This window comes from Trichosurus vulpecula, chromosome 3 (genome assembly GCF_011100635.1).
Source record: "Trichosurus vulpecula isolate mTriVul1 chromosome 3, mTriVul1.pri, whole genome shotgun sequence".
In the NCBI taxonomy this organism is placed as follows: Eukaryota; Metazoa; Chordata; class Mammalia; order Diprotodontia; family Phalangeridae; genus Trichosurus; species Trichosurus vulpecula.
This window is the reverse complement of record NC_050575.1, coordinates 176,376,375-176,393,480: the sequence shown is the minus strand read 5'-3', so window position 1 is coordinate 176,393,480 and position 17,106 is coordinate 176,376,375. Positions and strand designations below refer to the sequence as shown.

The 17,106-nt window shown below is 46.7% G+C and overlaps 1 protein-coding gene across 1 annotated transcript; it reads right to left on the bottom strand.

Annotated features, from left to right (window-relative positions):
* Positions 1-8,226: 8,226 nt before the first annotated feature.
* Positions 8,227-11,391, bottom strand: RNF208 (ring finger protein 208). Its single transcript, XM_036748526.1, has 2 exons — positions 11,098-11,391; positions 8,227-10,739 (listed from the first exon to the last, which is right to left on the bottom strand). Exon 2 carries the CDS (start codon positions 10,273-10,275, stop codon positions 9,520-9,522), a length of 756 nt encoding a protein of 251 aa, XP_036604421.1. The 5' UTR covers positions 10,276-10,739; positions 11,098-11,391; the 3' UTR covers positions 8,227-9,519.
* Positions 11,392-17,106: the final 5,715 nt, after the last annotated feature.

Sequence of the window (17,106 nt, the reverse complement as noted above, 5' to 3'; positions counted from 1 at the left end):
ATGTAGAAGCTGCTAAATCTTGTGTTATTCTGATTGTGTTTCCATAATACTTGAATTGTTTCTTTCTGGCCGCTTGCAATATTTTCTCCTTGACCTGGGAACTCTGGTATTTGGCTACAATATTCCTAGGAGTTTCCCTTTTGGGATCTCATTCAGGAGGTGATTAGTGGATTATTTCAGTTTCTGTTTTCCCCTCTAGTTCTAGAATATCATGGCAGTTTTCCTTGATAATTTCTTGAAAGATGATATCTAGGCTCTTCTTTTGATCATGGCTTTCAGGTAGTCCAATAATTTTTAAATTCTCTCTCCTGGATCTATTTTCTAGGTCAGTTGTTTTTCCAATGAGATATTTCACATTGTTTTCTATTTTTTCATTCTTTCAGTTTTGTCTTATAATTTCTCATAAAGTCATTAGCTTCCATTTATTCCATTCTAATTTTTAAGGAATTATTTTCTTCAGTGAGTTTTCCCATTTCTTTAGTGAGTTTCCCATTTAGCCAATTCTCCTTTTTAAGGCATTCTTCTCATTGGCTTTTTGGATCTCTTTTGCCATTTGGGTTAGTCTATTTTTTAAGGTGTTATTTTCTTCAGCATTTTTTTGGGTCTCCTTTAGCAACCTGTTGACTTGTTTTTCATGATTTTCTTGCATCACTCTCATTTCCCAATTTTTCCCCTATTTCTCTTGACTTTCAAAATCCTTTTTAAGCTCTTCCACGGCCTGCAACCAATTCGTATTTTTCTTGAAGGCTTTGGATGTAGGAGCTTTGACTTTGTTGTCTTCGGTTGTATGTTTTGATCTTCCTTGTCAGCAAAGTAAGATTCTATAGTCTGATTTTTTTTGCCACTGTTTGTTCATTTTCCCAGCTAATTACTTGACTTTTAGCTCTTTGTTAAGGTAGGACTCTGCTTCTAGAGTGAAAAGTGCCCTGTGACAAGCTTCAGGGGTTTTGCACAGCTGTTTTCAGAGATATTTCTAGGGACCTGTAAATTTTTAGTTCTTCTAAGGTTGTATGATCAAAGGAGAGGTGTTTATTCTTCTCCTGGTCTGTGTTCTAGTCTGTGAGTGACAACAAGTACTCTTTTCTGCCTTGGAACTGTGAGGAGGATTCCCTCTCCATGACCACCACAAGCTCCACCACACCAGTATTCCTCCTGACCCCAGGACCACCACCCAGGACTTCGACCTAGATCCAAGCACAGGCAACACAAGAGAATCCTGCCTCAGTGCCACCAAATAGATCCATGCAGTCCCCCTCTGATCAGCTGCTCAATTCCCCCACCATCTGTGGGTGGAGAGCTCCAGAAACAGCCACGGGCCGCTGCTGCAACACTGCCTCCACCACCACCAACCCAGGGCTGGGGCCAGACTTTGCTCCTTTCTTTCCCAGGTCTGACAGACTTTTCCTACTGACCTTCTAAGTTGTCTTTGGCGTTTATGGGTTGACAAGTCTGGAAACAGTCACAGCTGCCAGTGATTCAGTGCCCTGAGGCCTGCCAGTGCAGCCCAAGTTGGACTGTGCTCTTCTCTCAGACTGATGCAACAGACCTTTTCTGTCGACCTTCCAGCTTGTCTTGGGCTAGAAATTTTACTCTGTCTTTTTGTGGGTTCTGCTGCTCTGGAATTTGTTTAGAGTCATTTTTTACAGGTATTTGGAGGGGTTGGGGGAAAGCTTAAGCAAGTCCCTGCTTTTACTCCCCTATCTTGGCCACACACCCCCAACAGTTCCTTTTCTGAGATATGAAATGGTCATCACTTTACCCAAAAGGCTCTGAAAGATAGAGTGGAAAGTCAAACATCCCTAGGGACCTGCCAAGTTGACATTAACCATTAATGACTACTTTTTGAGACTTACCATTCAACTGGTGCCAAATCCATCTAATTGAATTATCCTTTAGTCTGTATCATAATTCCATCTTTTCCACAAGAAAATCTGCCTTCATTTTCTTACCTCACACTAAGTTCTCAACCCCTTGCAATCTGGCTTCTATCACAATCAATCGATTAATATTTATTCAGTGTCTACCATGCTAAGTGAAAAAAAAATAGCCCTTGCTCTCAAAGAGCTTACAATCTAATGGGGGAAGTTAAAACACAAAAGGAAGCCAAAAAGGGGGGGGGGGGGAGGGTGGTGAGGAAAAGGTACCCAGTAAGGGGGTGTGGTGAGGTCAGTCAGAGAAGTCCCAAAGTAGTACACAACCAGGTGAGAAATGAGGAAAGAGGTGTGTTCTTTGTTCTGAGAACATACACTCATGTAAATGCAAGTATGACACATAACTCTAATTGTGCCTTTTCCATCCTGTCTTCCTGAAAAGTTGTGTGTAATAAACTATGTAATAATAATTTGTGACAGATATTTGGAGTAGGCATCTGAACACTTCAGAATGGAAATCTTCAGCCCTTCTTGATGGCCTATAAATTTAAATGTACTAGAGTTTGTGGCTTAAGAGAATCACTGGGTGCTAACCTAAGGAATTCTTGGTAATTGAAACATCTATTGAGAATCTGTTATGTTAGGGATGAGCATGTTAACACGGGAAAAGTAAAATCATAAGGTTAATTCAGAAATTTGTTTTGCATGTCTAGAGGTATTTGTAATATTTTTTAAAAAAATTTTCTTACCTTCTCAATGGGTAGGGGAGGAGAAAATTTGAAACTGAAATAAAAATAAAATTGAATTAAAGCTAAAAAAAATTAATACCAGGCATTAGTTTGATTGGTTGATGTCTAATTAACCTTGAACCTTAAATAAGTGGTCCTGACATCAAGTGCCATAGACATTCAAAAGAAAGATTACTGTATTTGTTGTAAATTTAATAATCAGTAAAAACAATATATTTACAAAGTAAGTACCAAAATCTTACCGTCTGATAAGGTGCATGAAAGACAAACAAACAAAATGCTTTGTGTCCTTTTCCAGGCTTACCAAGAGTAGGCAAAGGTATCTCTAGTTTATCTTTTAGCAAATGGGAAGACATGGACTGGCTGGGTTGGACTGGGAAACTAGGTAGAGAGGTCAACGAGTAGACTGCTTAACTTGTAACTCTAATCAAAGCACCTCGAAGCTCTGTAAAATTTTGATGTGTTCTGTCTGTATTCAAGTTGGGTTACATCAAGAGGAAAGAGAGAATAAGGACCAAGACCAATGAGCAGCCTAGCATTGAATTTGAAGTATTGATTTAGGTGTTTACCTGTGTTTATAGTGACCTCCCCTCCAAAAAAAGTGCAGAAACATTCTTCTAAGTAACAATCCCCCCTCAACCCCATAACTCCTAATCAGCTCTGAGTCATCTTCCCCTTCCTGACAACCCACATTGCTTAACCTCTAATGCCATGTCTTCATGTTCCTAGGAGGGCAGATTTGACACTGGAGGGGACTGAGAGGTTAACCATCTTTAGGTGAGGAAGCTGAGATCCAGACGAGTGACTTCCTGAGGTCACACAGGTGGTTAAGTGGAAGAGCTAAAATTTTAAACCAGATCCTCCAACTCTAAACCTGGCGTCTATATTCAGACCCATCATACAGCCTACAGTCTTATTCTTTCTCCCAAGTCTCTTCCCAACTAGACTGTGAGGCTCCAAACAGCAGATGCTGTAGGTATTCTTCCTGCCTTCCCACAAAATAATGTTGTTATAATAAAGAACTGTAACTAGGCAAGGTATAAGTACCCGATAAAGATTCGGTTAATTAAGTGCCTTCTCTTTGAAGATCTTTTCTTCCCTCCCCTTCTCAAAACCTGGGAAATCCTGACAATAGATTTTCTTGGATTTGTGCCTTGAATAGATTCAAGATGGAGTTGGAAGAAGTCTCAAGAGCCTCAAGCGTTCAGATTTCTGGGCCTCCTCCCAGGCCAGTACTCACCTGGCTAGGGAGGAGCCTGCCTACCTGAGGCTGTCTCTTACTTGCCCCACCCCCAGCCCTGGGAGGAGCCTGAGTTCACAGTCAGCTGAGCCCGGGCAGATTTCTTCCCAGCTTCCTTCATCATTTGGTCTATCTGGATTTGGCAGGAGCCAGAATTGGAGCTGGATGTGACCCAAGAAGTAGGAGAAAAAAGCCAGAAATTAGGAACCCAAGCTCATAAGGAATCAGGACTACCAAGTGCCATCATCAACCAGGTGTTTGGGACTACAAACTCTTAGAGGTTTGCTCCAATTACCGGGGAGGATTGTGCTGGGATTCTGGGGAGGGAGAAATTGGTGGCCCTAGATCAAGTGCTGGGTGTGTGGTCCCCATAGGGGCCTCGGGCCCTGTAGACTGAGCAGTCAAGTCCACTACCAAAGTCTCAGAGGAACTGAGGCAGTGAGCCAGGAAACAGTACGTGTTTTGGCTTTTTCCTTGTGAATTTTAAACTCCTGAAACTCTAACTCCTAACTTCTAACCTCTAACCCTGGTCCTGCCTTCCTAGAAAGACATGGCTGTGGGCAGCCAGGAGCCAACTGAGCCTGTGTCTAGGTCCCCAGATGAAGACGAGGAAATGGAGAGCTTGGCCTCTTCAGCCCCCTGCGCTCCTGAGGCTGCCCCCACAGATAGCAAGCCCCTATTGGGGGCTGGAGCCCAGTGGACTCTACAGCTACTGGAGGATGTGGAAGATGAGTGCCCTATCTGTACAGAACCCTATGGGGTAGATGAGCACCTCTTGGTGCTGCTGAACTGTGGACATGGACTGTGCCAGCACTGCCTGAACAGGCTCTTGGGCACAGCTCCCAGCACCGACTTAGGCCGTGTGCGTTGCCCATTGTGCCGTCAGAAGACTCCTATGTTGGAGTGGGAGATCTACCAGCTTCAGGAAGAATTACTCCAGGCTGATGGGCCTCAACCCCCACCACCTCCCAGTCCCCCAGCCCTTCCTCCCCGAGGGACAGGGCTTTGGGCTTCCCTGGAGCACCGTTATCAACTTCGAGGTAACCGGGGTTGCCTCCCCTTCTTGCCTTGCCCACCCTGTCTGATTTCGAGGCTCTGGGCCCTTCGTGACAGAGGGCCCTGCACCCGTTGCCTAGTTTTGCTGACAATGCTAGCCCTGGAGATGTTTGGACTGGTACTCATCTTTCTGCCCCTCCTACTGCTTGCCTTGCTCTTGATCCTACTTAACCATCTAGGCCACTGAGCCTCCAGCCAGGACTCAAAGACCTTTTGAGGGGGTGGGCCTACTTACCACTGGCCAATGATTTGCTCATCAAAGAAGTAGCAGCCAGAGAGACTTGAGCACTGCAAAAGCCTATCACTGGAAGGATCCTGAACTTAGTGAACTGACATTATCTCTAAGAAGATCTGGGGGACAATTCTTCCAGGAGCTAATGGTCACTGATTAGAGAGCTTAGACTTTGATCACAACTCCCTCAACTGCCCCCCCCCTTGATAGTCAAGACTGAATAGGGGAAGAATGAACTGGATTACTGAAAGAAGTAAGTTCAAAACCTGGATAATTTATAGAAATGATCATTTACATTAGTGAAAAGAAGTGGGGTGGGGGAGGCAATGAATACATTGAGATGGCAGGTGTGGAAGGGGCACGTATAGGCAGACTGAGTGGAGAGAACAAGTGCCCTCTTGGGATGGGAAGTATAGAGTTATGGACCAGCCAAGTCGAATGGGGGGAGGGGCAGAAATGTCCTTCTCTGCCCCTCTGTTTGTCTGGAGGCCTCAGATAAGGGCCTGCGGCTGGTGTTCCCTGAAGGTCAGCCAGGCTTGGGCTTGAAGGTGGGGAAACAGAAACTGCTCCCACCCAATTAGGGTGGAATGTCAGGCCTCAGACTGGTAGATGGGAGATCTCTGGGGAAGAGCTGTACTCTGACCATATAGGCACATGCCTCCTCTAACAGGGATATGGCCAGCTGTGGTGAACACAGAACTTATCCCGGTGTGAAAATGCCAGAGGGCACAAATGGACCTGGACTGAATTTCAAGGTGACCCCTTCTGCAGCCACCTAATTCTCCTGGAACTTGTCTCCCACACACTCCCATACACACCCCAGACCAGAAATTGGAGCCCTTAAAAAGAAGAGTCCACAAGCTTTGGGGGCAGAGATGTGGCAAAGCTGGACAGGAGGGAGCAGCAATCCAGTATACAGAATGAAGGAGCTGAGTCCAGTTGTACTCTGCTCTCCTCAGACTACATAAGAACTACATTCAGAAAGATGTTGAAAAGCTGGAGTGACAGTGTCCAGAAGAGGGCGACCAGCCATATGAGAGGCTGGGAGACCACAGCATGTGAGAACTGGTGGAAAGAATTGGGTATGATCCATTGGGAAATGGTTTAAAAAAATGATGATACATGAATGTAGTAGAACATACCACTGTGTGGTAAGAAATGATGAAGACAGAGAAAAATAGAAAGATTTGCCCAATCTGATACAGACTTAAAGTAAGAAGAGTCAAGATAACAATATAGACCAGCAATTCTCAAACTTTTTGGTCTCAGGACCTCTCTACGCTCTTGAGTTACTGGGGGCCCCAAAGAGCTTTTGTTTATGTGAGTAATATCCACTGATATTTATTATATTAGAAAGTAAAACTGATAAATTTAAAAAATATTTATTCATTTAAATAACAATAAACCTGTTACATGTTAATACAAACTGAATATTTTCTATGAAAAAAACTATTTTACAAAACAAAAAATTTACTGACAAGACTGGCATTGTTTCACATATTTTTGCAGATCTCTTTAATGGCTGGCTTAATAGACACCTGGATTTTTATATTTGCTTTTGCCTTCAATCTGTTTCGATATTGTTTTAATTGAAATATTTGAAGGAAATCCAGCTTCATTCATAGATGTAATTGGAATAGGAAGGAATATTTTAATAGGCAAATAATGTCTTAATATTATTATGAAAATAGTTTTGACCCTGCAGATCCCCTGAAAGGGTCTCAGGGACCCACAGAGGTCTGTGGACCATGCTTTGAGAACTGCTGATACAGATGATGACTACAACAGTGTAAATGGAGAGAACCACCACAAAACAATCGAGTGTTACAAAGTTACAAAGAACACACATGGCACCCAGAAAACAAAAATGAGGACATCCCTACCCTATTTGCAGAAGTGGGCTGAACACAGCCGTGGTACATTGCATATATTTCAGACTTAGTAGATGTATTAATCGGTTTTGATTATTTTTTCACTTTCAATTGCAAGGGACTGCCCTCTGGGAGGAGTGAAGGGAAGGGAAGGGAGGGGGATACCAGGAGAAATTCTGTTGATGTACAGAAGACACCAATAAAATTATTTTTAAAATAAAAATGTTAGAACCAGAAAGGACTTTGTTACTATCCTCTAGACCAACCCCTTCATTTTCCAAAGGAGAAAACTGAAGCCCAGAGAGAGACATCAACAGTTTCTGAGGTCATGGTTGCTGTCTTGGAATATCATCAGGAAGGGTTTAGACTTGTTCTGTCCAGAAGACAGAGCTAGGGCTAATGACTAAACATTTTAGGGAGGCAGTTTCAAATCAATTTAATTTTCTACAAATCAGAATCGTCCAAAATAAGCAACCTTTGAGGTAGGTGTGCTTTCTCTCCATCACTGAAAGCATTCAGGCACATACTGGATAATACCTCCCCCAATCCCACTCCCAAGATGTAGAAGGGAAGGTGATTAGACTCAATGGTCTCCAAAGTTACTTCCTACAGTGAAATTCTATGGCTTCTGGCTACACCTAAACTCCTTCTGCCCTAACAGATGCTCCGGTTTTCACTTAAGAGGGTGCAAGATTCAACCAACTGCTTAACATACTGTCATTAGCATCAGGGGAGAATGTATTGGGTGGGTACAGTGCCTGGTGTGTGAAAACCAGGCCTGGGTGCGAAGAATTTCCACATTCTAAAGTGGTCATGGTCCAGCTCCACGTGGGTTACATTGCTGCTTTGTCCCTATATGGTTGTACCCAGTCTCCCACGCTTACCAGCTCAAAAACTCTTATAATTCCCTCTCCCTATCTGGACTCAGTTCCTGCTGCCAAAAGGTAGTCCTAGGGCAAAAAGAGCCTGGCCCTAGAGTGCCTAGGGATTAGAAGTGAAGTCCAGTCAGAAAGAGCTTGGGATTAAGCCGCTAATCAGTCCAGTCCATAGTGCCCCCCCTTTTCCCTCCCTCCCTCAAGTGCTGTGGGTTCTCACTAGCTTTAGGACTGGTTCCTCCACTTGCCACCCTTATCCCATCACTGGAACTGCACTGACACCATCCCGCCCTCCCACCCACTTCTCCCAAGTTCAGGCACCGACAAGGTTGGAATTTTTCAAAAGGAGTCTTTACTAGGAAACTCTGGGGCAGAAGAAGGAAAGAAACACAATAGCAGAGAAGCAGATGAGTTTGCAGAGCACGCATTCCTGATCAGAGCAAATATTGGACCCCAGAGCAGCTTATATGGAATAAGTTACAGATCACCTGCTTCTGGGGGACAGCAAGGGGTGGTGGAAGGAGCGCTAGACTTAGAATTCAATGACTGGGGTTCGAGTCCCTTGGGCAAAAGTCATGTCACCTCTGAGCCTGTTCCCTCATCTGGAAAATGGGGATAATACTTGCATTGCCTACCTCACAAGGCTGTTGTGAGGAAAACGCTTTGTAAACGGTAAAGTGCTATAGAAAAATGAACTGTCCTTAGTAATAGTTATTGACCTTATTCTTGCCGAAGCAAGACAAAAAGGTTTACCATACGTGACCCGGGGAAAGAATAGATCAGTAGGTCCCTGGGTTCAAGCGCAGCAGTGGTAGAGGACCAGAGCTCCAAGAGGGGTCACCCAGGCAGGAGAGGGATGTGTTGCTGTAGTCCCTTCCTGTAGGGGAATCCTTGGCTGATGGAACCAGCCCAGACATGTAAATGAACTGAGAGGCCTCCGGACCCAGCTGTCCATGTTTCCCAGGCTCACACACATGGCCCGACTTAGCACAGCACACAAATGGAGCCTAGCTGCATGCTGACCTGAGACTCCAGGGACCGTGTCTTCATTGCTGGAAGGGAGAACCTGGGACCCAGCCCTGGGCAGAAGGGTTCCTGGGGAGGATGCAGACCTGCTAGGTTGACGGGGCTCTGGGTTGGGTCTCATGGGCCTCTCTCCCATGACTACTCTGCTGTAAGGGAGGAGGGAGAAGGGAGAATGGGGCTGGGGCTTAAGTCCACCTGGGGAGGAGGGTTGTGCTGTCAGAGATGGTTCCAGTTAGCAATTGAAATGGCAACTTTGGCAAAGTTTTAATGGCAAAACTGGCTGCAGAGACCCCTCCTTGGAGGGGTGAGGAATGGGAAGCAGCAGGGCAGGGGCAGAAAAGGCTTCTTCCTAGGGACTAGCATGGCCCCACTTCTAGGAGAAGCAGTTTCAGAGGGTAAGCAAACACCCAGGGAGGTCGGAGGAAGTGAGGATCCCAGGAGATGTGGATACAGGGAACATCTAGTTGCAGTCCTTCTCTGCTGAGTCCTCTGGGATGTTCCAGAAGGCTGGCATCAGTCTGTGCCTGGCATTTGGAGGGACCAAGGGGAGCAGAAGTCCTAGCATGGGGGATGAGGGTACAGCAGGGATGGGGAGGGCACTACATGATAGCACAGGAGGACAGCGGGTTCCGGACGTGGCAGGTACAGGCAGCCCCACAGTACTGGCGGAAGGTCTGGTAGCAGCTGCCCTCAGCCTCACCACCCCACTGGCCAGGTGGGGCAGTCAGTGCCTCTGGTGGCAGGCGACTCAAGATGGATGTATTGACAGCCAGGGCAGCCAGCCCGTAGTCAGTGAAGAGCACAGTCTCCCTGCGGCAAGTAGGGCAAGAGATGAATTTGTACTTGGGGCAGGACTCATAAAGGATTTGTAGACACTGCTCACACACAGAATGCAGACATGAGAGTACACGTGGACGCCGCTGGGTCAGGTTGTATGTGTGCCCACAGGTTGGGCACTCCAGAGGCTCCCCAGCTGGGCCAGGCCGTAACACATATTGGTTCACAATGACCTCATCACCAGGAGCTACACGGGGGAAGCCCAGCTCAGCACTGCTCTTCCGGGGCCTCCTAGGTGGAGGTGGTGTGCGAGGTACCCCTTCCAGGGCAGGCACATCCCCACCGCAGGCTTGATTGACAATGATCTCGGTGTCAGAAGGCCAGGCCCTCTTGGGGGCCAGGGCAGGAGCAGGCCTGGGGGTGGGTGTATAGCGAGGAGTACCCGCCTGGAGCTCTGGGAACTTCTCAGGGTGGACGATCTTCATGGTCTCCATCTTGAGGATGACCTGTGGGCCCTTCAGGCAGGACATGAGGAGGCCGGGCCAGCCACTCGCCTCGGGCCCAGGGGGCGCCGGCATCCGGCTAGTGGCACTTAGGCGGGTTGGGCCCTGGGTTGGGGGTGCTGGTGAGGACCCAGCATCGGGAACAACATCTTGGCACTGCCAGGTTTGGGGTGCTCCCCGGCCACCCCCCTGATTCCCAGGGGCGGCCAGTGATAATGTATGGGGGAAGATCTGGGGGGGAGACCCCCCCAGGAGCCCCAGCTTCCTCCCAGGGCAGGTGTCAGGAGAAGGGGAAGTAATAGGAGGAGTGGATATAGGGGATCCCCAAGGTATAGATGCCTCCCCCAGGGCCCCTGCCCTCTATCTGAAGAGGTATGCAGGAGGCTTCCTTTCTGGTCTGAGTCAGTGGTCCCAGCAGCCAGGCAGCTGGACACACGGGCACTCTGTGGCTGCCATGGCTCCAGGGCGGGGCTTCCCAGGGGGGTTGGTTATCTTACCCTCCCACCAGTCATGGGGCACCAGAGAGAAGAAGAAAGAAACTGAAAACAGAGACCAAAGGGTAAAGGAGGTCACCAGGCTGAAGGAGACGTGACCCTAGAACCAACTGCCTGACCCCTGAACCACCCCCATTCCAAAACCTGGGAACCTGACCCCTGACTCCCAACCCCGGTCCTGAAACCTAAGGACCCCTCCCCCCTCCAGCCCAGGTGTGTGCTCCGCCCCCCAAGCCCTTGGAGAAGGGAGGGGATGGGGATGGAGAAGGGGCAGGGAGGGGTTAACCGCGTACCCCCCGGCAGATAGACCCAGGCCAAGGCAGGCGAGACCCGTAGGGTCTGGCCGCGATGGTGGCCCCAGCCCCAGGCCGCCCTCCGCCCTATCTCCGGCCCCGTCCGTCACCTGGCTCAGTCCCCCGCGGCTCCGATGCGGCCCCAGGCCCGGCCAGCCCGGGCGCGCCTCCGCTGAGGTTATCTGAAAGGCAGAGACGGAGGATGCGCCGCCCGAAACCCGGCTCGGCCCGAGGCGGTTCTCTGGGAACGGCGGCTCCAGCAGCTGCTCGGGAGGGAGAGAGGAAAGGAGGAGCAGGGCCCGGCGTCTGAGGATGCGGCGGGAGGATGCAGGGTCCCGGGCCCGGGGCGGGGGCGCGGGCGGGGGGCGCGGCGCGGCCGGCTCAGCTGGGCTCGGCGCGGCGGCGGCGGCGGCGGCAGGTGCGTGCGGAGCCGAGCGCGCTCTGCGGCGGAGACGCGGGGACCGCAGTGAGTGCGCGCTGCGCCTCGCGTCCCCCTCGTTCGCTCCGCGCGGCTGCAGCGCCTCCCCGGGCCCCCGACCTGACCCCGCCCCCAGCTCGCCCAGCCAGACCCTCCTCACCGCCCCCGCATCTCGAACGCCCACTGCTTCTAGTTTCCTCCCCACTCCAGTGCCCCCACTCCTCATAATAGGAGGGAAGGTGATTCAGGCCCCTCTAGAGGCCAGGGAGTTGAGGTTCCCAGGCTGAGCCCCGACCCAATAGACAAACACTCCCCCTACACAAACATTTCATGTCCCCCAGTTCCAACAAGGGGCCATCAAATGTCCTGAGGGGACCCCTCCCCCTGTCTCCAAGGCCAACGTGGAGGTGGGAGGTGGCAATGGTTCACAATCATAGCAGGAGCTGATGCCCAACAGAAAACCCTGTCACAGTCTTTTCCATATTTTCTCGTCTTCAACGACTGCACCCTTAGTCCCATGAATGAGAACACACACACACACACACACACACACACACACACACACTCTACTGGTTGTAACGAATGACATATAAGCTCCAGCTCCAGGGACTCCAGCTCCCACTCCCAGGCAAGGCCTCAGTCCTGGTGGGGTCAGCTCCAGGCTTTGGGAGCCAAGCTCCGCTACAGGAAATCCGGGCTTTCTCCTCCCAGGCCACAGGCCCGCCACACACAATGCTGCATAGGGGAGGGGGAGGGATGCCTGGGGGAAAGGGGAGACCTGGCCAGAATGGGTTGGAAGGAATTTTTTGGTGTCCTTTAGTGGGGAAGGCAGTTGTATCTCCAGGGATGCAAAGCCACAAGTGATACCAGGCCATCAGGAAAACATGACTGACCCTCTCACCTGCACTTCTTCCATCATACTTAAATACTCCAGCAGACGAATTCAAACCTGACCCCTTCCCCTGTTCCCCTGGTTGTCTCACAAACAGTACTGCATGACTCACCATAACCCTGTATTCTCTCTGCTGATTGCTCCTCTGCAGTCTTTCAGTACAAGCCTACATTTTTTACCTCTGAACTGGGGGCTTAGAGACTGGTCAGAGGGAGGAGCCCACAGATCATAGCAGGGTGGTCAAGGAAAATAGCTTCTTAACTCTGTCAGGCCCGCCTGAGGAGGACTTGGACCCAGGGAGTCAGCGATTTGCCTGCAGACCCCAGAATCTGTGTTTAGATCACACATGGCCCATCTAGGGAAAATAAAATCTGAACTGAGGGGGAAAAAAGTAAGTCATCATAGAAATTAGAGTGATATTTAGAGCTGGAATTATCATCTAACCACTCTCCTCCTTTTACTGTAAATCTACCCTCTTCACTGTAAATTTTATCTTCTCAGATGCACTGCTACAAACAGCTCAGAGAGGTTAAGGTCCCCCATCTATGGTCAACCAACTGTTCTACGTCCTCAAATTTTTCAGCCAATATACCTACCCTTTCCCCAATTTAATTGAAATCAGGTGTTCTTCTAAGGACTCCATACCTCTTATAACCTTCTTCATTAGAGACATTCCTCCTATGGCCCCAAATTAGAGACCAAGAAGAGTAGTCAGCGTATCTCCCACTCCCCATTGCATTTCCAGAGCATGTCTCTACCATTAGCCCTGAATGACCTTTCTTCTTTCAGAGTCCTTTCAACTCCCATGTACTTCTTCTCCCTATCTTAGTGACTGGCACCTTCTGACTTCTAGATCATTCTCTCAACTTTCTCAATTTTTTAAAGTCCTACTCCCCTTAACCTCTATACAGTTGCTTCTACCTTCACCACATCCTGTCAGCGATCACAATTTTACCCCTTGCCACAAACATAAGGCTCCACTTCATCTCTACCCCAGGATACCTCACTCCTTAAAGGAAGAAGTGTGTAACCCAAAGCCTATTGGCATGGGATTCTTAACGGGCTTATGGTCTTTCTCTCCCAACTATCTTCTGCCATCATCCTCAGTGATTTTAATATTCCTGTTGACAGTGCCACTAGGAACCTGATTTCTTAATTTGTCTACAACCTCAACTCCAATGACTTTCTCCAACAAGGACATACTTTAGACTTTATAATCATTCAGAATTTTACCATTTCAAAGATTCTAACCTCGGAATTCCACTTTTCAAGAACAACCTCCCATCCTTCTACCTCCTTCACTCCCTCATTCATAACTCTTCATCCTTGTAACCTTCAGTTCCTTGAACCTTTCCAATTCTCCCATTCCATATCCCCTACTCTGGTTTTATTTGCCTCCATACCCAAGCCTTGATCCCATGGTTTGCCATTTGAGTATATTACTAACTACTATCCCAGAACCTTTTGCCTCCTTGATATTCCCTGTTCCTGGGTAACCCTGGACATCTCATTTTTTATTTCGTTTCATTTTGCTTTTTTGCTCCTGTTCCAGGGCTGCCGAAAGTGCTTGGAGAAATTAATGAAATTGATTAGATCATAGATTTAGTCTTGGAAGGAATCTTAGAAGTGCCCTAATCCAACCCTTCATTTTATAGATTAGGAGACCTCAGCACCAAGAAGTTAAGAGACTTGCTTAAGCTCATACGTGTAGTAACTGAGCAAGGATTTGGCTTGAATGCTCTTATTCCAAATCCAGATCTTTTGGCTCCAGATACTTTTTACTCTTTTTCACTGGACAGTTTTAGTTAATTTCACCCACTATAAATTGATGGTACGTGTAATATCAAAGCCAAAGAACACATTCCTATTGTCTGTTAAAAATTACGAAATTATTGTTTTCAAGGAATGTACTTTGTAGGGAACTTCCAATATTTCTTCAAAAATGTTTTGTCAAAATGTATCTATAGATTTAAAAAACAATTCATGGTACATAATTTCAGCTGACAGCTTGACAATCCTGTTCTACTCTTTCCAACAGTAACAATTTCTTCTATCATCTCACCACCAACTGTCACTGTCCACAATTACAGCAGATGACTTAGTCTCTTTCTCCTTGGAGAAGGTAGAGGACATCCAACTGCATTTCTTCAGCTCTCCTTCATTCCTCAAACCTTCTTAGCATCATTGCCCTATCTTCTTTCCCTCTGCTTGTAGAAGATGAGATGCTTCTAGTTTTCACTATGGTTAACCATTCTTCTTGAACCCTTGACCTCATTCTCTCCAGCCTCCTTCAGTACCTTAGCCCAGCAATCATCCCTCCTCTTTCATGCATCTTTAATCTCGTATTCATCAATGATATGGACATATATTCACTTTAGAAATATCAACTTGGTAACTCTGTGGAGGACAAACTGGAAAGAAGAGAGACTAGATGATGAGACCAACTGGGATGATAATCCAATAGTCCAGGGAAGAGGGAATGGGGTACTGGAATAGGCAGTTGTGGTGTAAATGGTGAGAAAGGGATGGATGGGAGAGATGTTAAGAAGGTAGAATCAGCAAGATTTAGCAGACAGCACAGTGTTGACAATTCTTAAGTTTTGAATCTGGGCAACTGGAAGATTGGTGGTGGCCTTAACAGAAATGTAAAAATAAAAAGGAAGTGTGGATCTAAGAGGAAAGATAGTAAGGGTTTTTTCCGGACATAAGAGTTTGAGTTGTGTGTGGTCATGCAGTTAGAGATATCCAGCCAAGCAGTTGGTAGGAAGCAATCTCAGGAGAAAGATAAGGGCCGGATATGTAGATCTGAGAATTATCTGCATAGCGATGATAATTAAATTTTTGGGAGCTGATGAAATCATCAATAGAGAAAAAGAGAGAGGGTGAAAAAGAATGAAAAGGAGACAGCTAGGATAGAGCCTTGGGGTACAGTTATGCATGGCAATGGAGGGGCAATGTAAGACAGTTTTGCAAAGGAGACTGAGAAGGATTGGTCTGACAGGAAGGAAGAGCACCACAAGAGAGAGGTGTCATGAAAACCCAGGGAAGAGAATTATACCCCCAAAGTAAGGGACATCCAGCAGTATTAAATACTCCAGAAAAATCAAGGATGAGAACGGGGACTGAAAAATACCATTGGAAGAAGAAGGAGGAGGAGGAAGAAGAGAAGAAAGAGGAGGAGGAGAAGAAGAAAGAAATCATTTGGGACTTTAGTGTTCGGTGAGTTCATCATTTTATAAGATCTCATCAGTCTTGATACTCACTTCATCACTACCCTCGGGAGAGTAGGACCATGATCTCCAAACCTTCATTTAAGGAAAGAGAGAGCACAGCTCAGACACCTGAGTGCTAACCTGGCTGAACTGCTTTGGGACTTCTCTGACTGGCTTTTCCACCAAAGCCCCTCAGGTACCTTTTCTTCCTCCCCCTTTGCCCTAATTTTCAGCTTCCTTTTATGTTTTTTCTTCTTCCATTAGACTGAGTTCCTTGAGGGCAGACACTATCTTTTTCCTTTTTGCATTTAACACAGTGTTTAGCACATAGTAGGCACTCAATGAATATTTATTGATGGATTGGAGTCCAGTCTTAAGACTTTGTGCAGCTTTACCTCACTTAAATCCAATTCACTTGCAAGTCAAGACATCACCCTCCTGAGGTCATTGGTCCTCTTCTCTGAACGAAGGACCAACAAGAATAACACCAATCTGATTGATTAAATGATTGAGATAGAATCCAGATCACAGAGGTTTGAGAACTGAGTGTGAGGTAAGAAAGTGAAGATATATTTTCTTGTGGAAAAGATGAAATAATATAATCTAAAGGATAATTCAATTAGATAGATTTGGACCTGATTGAATGACAGGACTCAAAGAATAGTCATTAATAGTCAATGTCAGCTTGGCAGGTCCCCAGGAATCTGTGCTCAGCCCTCTAATGTTTAACATTTTTACCAGTGACTTGGATGAAGATATAGATGAATGAATGAAAAAAAATGTATTAATCACTTACTATATGCCAAGCACTGTACTAACTCTTAGAGATACAAATATAAAAGAAGAGATATCTCTTACCTCAAAGAGCTTATGATCTAAAGGAGAAAATAATACACATAGAGAGGTGGTAGCCAGGGAGAAAATATTTTGTTCCAGAAACCTATAGGGATCAGGGATAGTGAGTAGAAGGGGACTATAAGGGAGTAGTTTGATTTTATTTGATCATGGTTCATGTTTCCAGAATTGAAGAGCGAGTGAATACACACATGGCTGTGAGACTGTTGGTGAGGAGGCTATGAAGGAGGGAGCCAAAGAGGGAAGAGAAATTTTGGTTGACTGATGGGTTCAGAAACCAGACTGTGAGGGGTTGAGAAGTGAGTGAGATGAAGAAAATGGAGGCATATTTACTTGTGAAAAAGATAGAAAGATGTGGACTTATCTGATGTCAAGCTTATTAAGTTGGCAGATGACACAAAGACAGAAGGGTTAGCTGTCATGATAGATAACATTCAGGAACCAAAAAGGCCTTGACAGGCTAGAGCATGAATCTAATAAGATGAAATTCAAGGTACTAATTTCCCTTGCCATTTTTTCCTCCCCACCTATTCCATTTTGTACCTATAGCTTTATTTCTTCCAGGTACTCTTTTAGTCCTTGTAGGGAGGGCCTTCTTTTTTTTTTCCTGAGGCTCTACTTGGATCTGTTGAGGCTTTATCATCTTCTTCTGGATTTACCCCTTGGATCTCTTTCAGTTCTATGACTGAGTATAGGCACCTTTTTCTAGGAGTTAGGGTGTGAAAGAGAGGAGAGATACAGA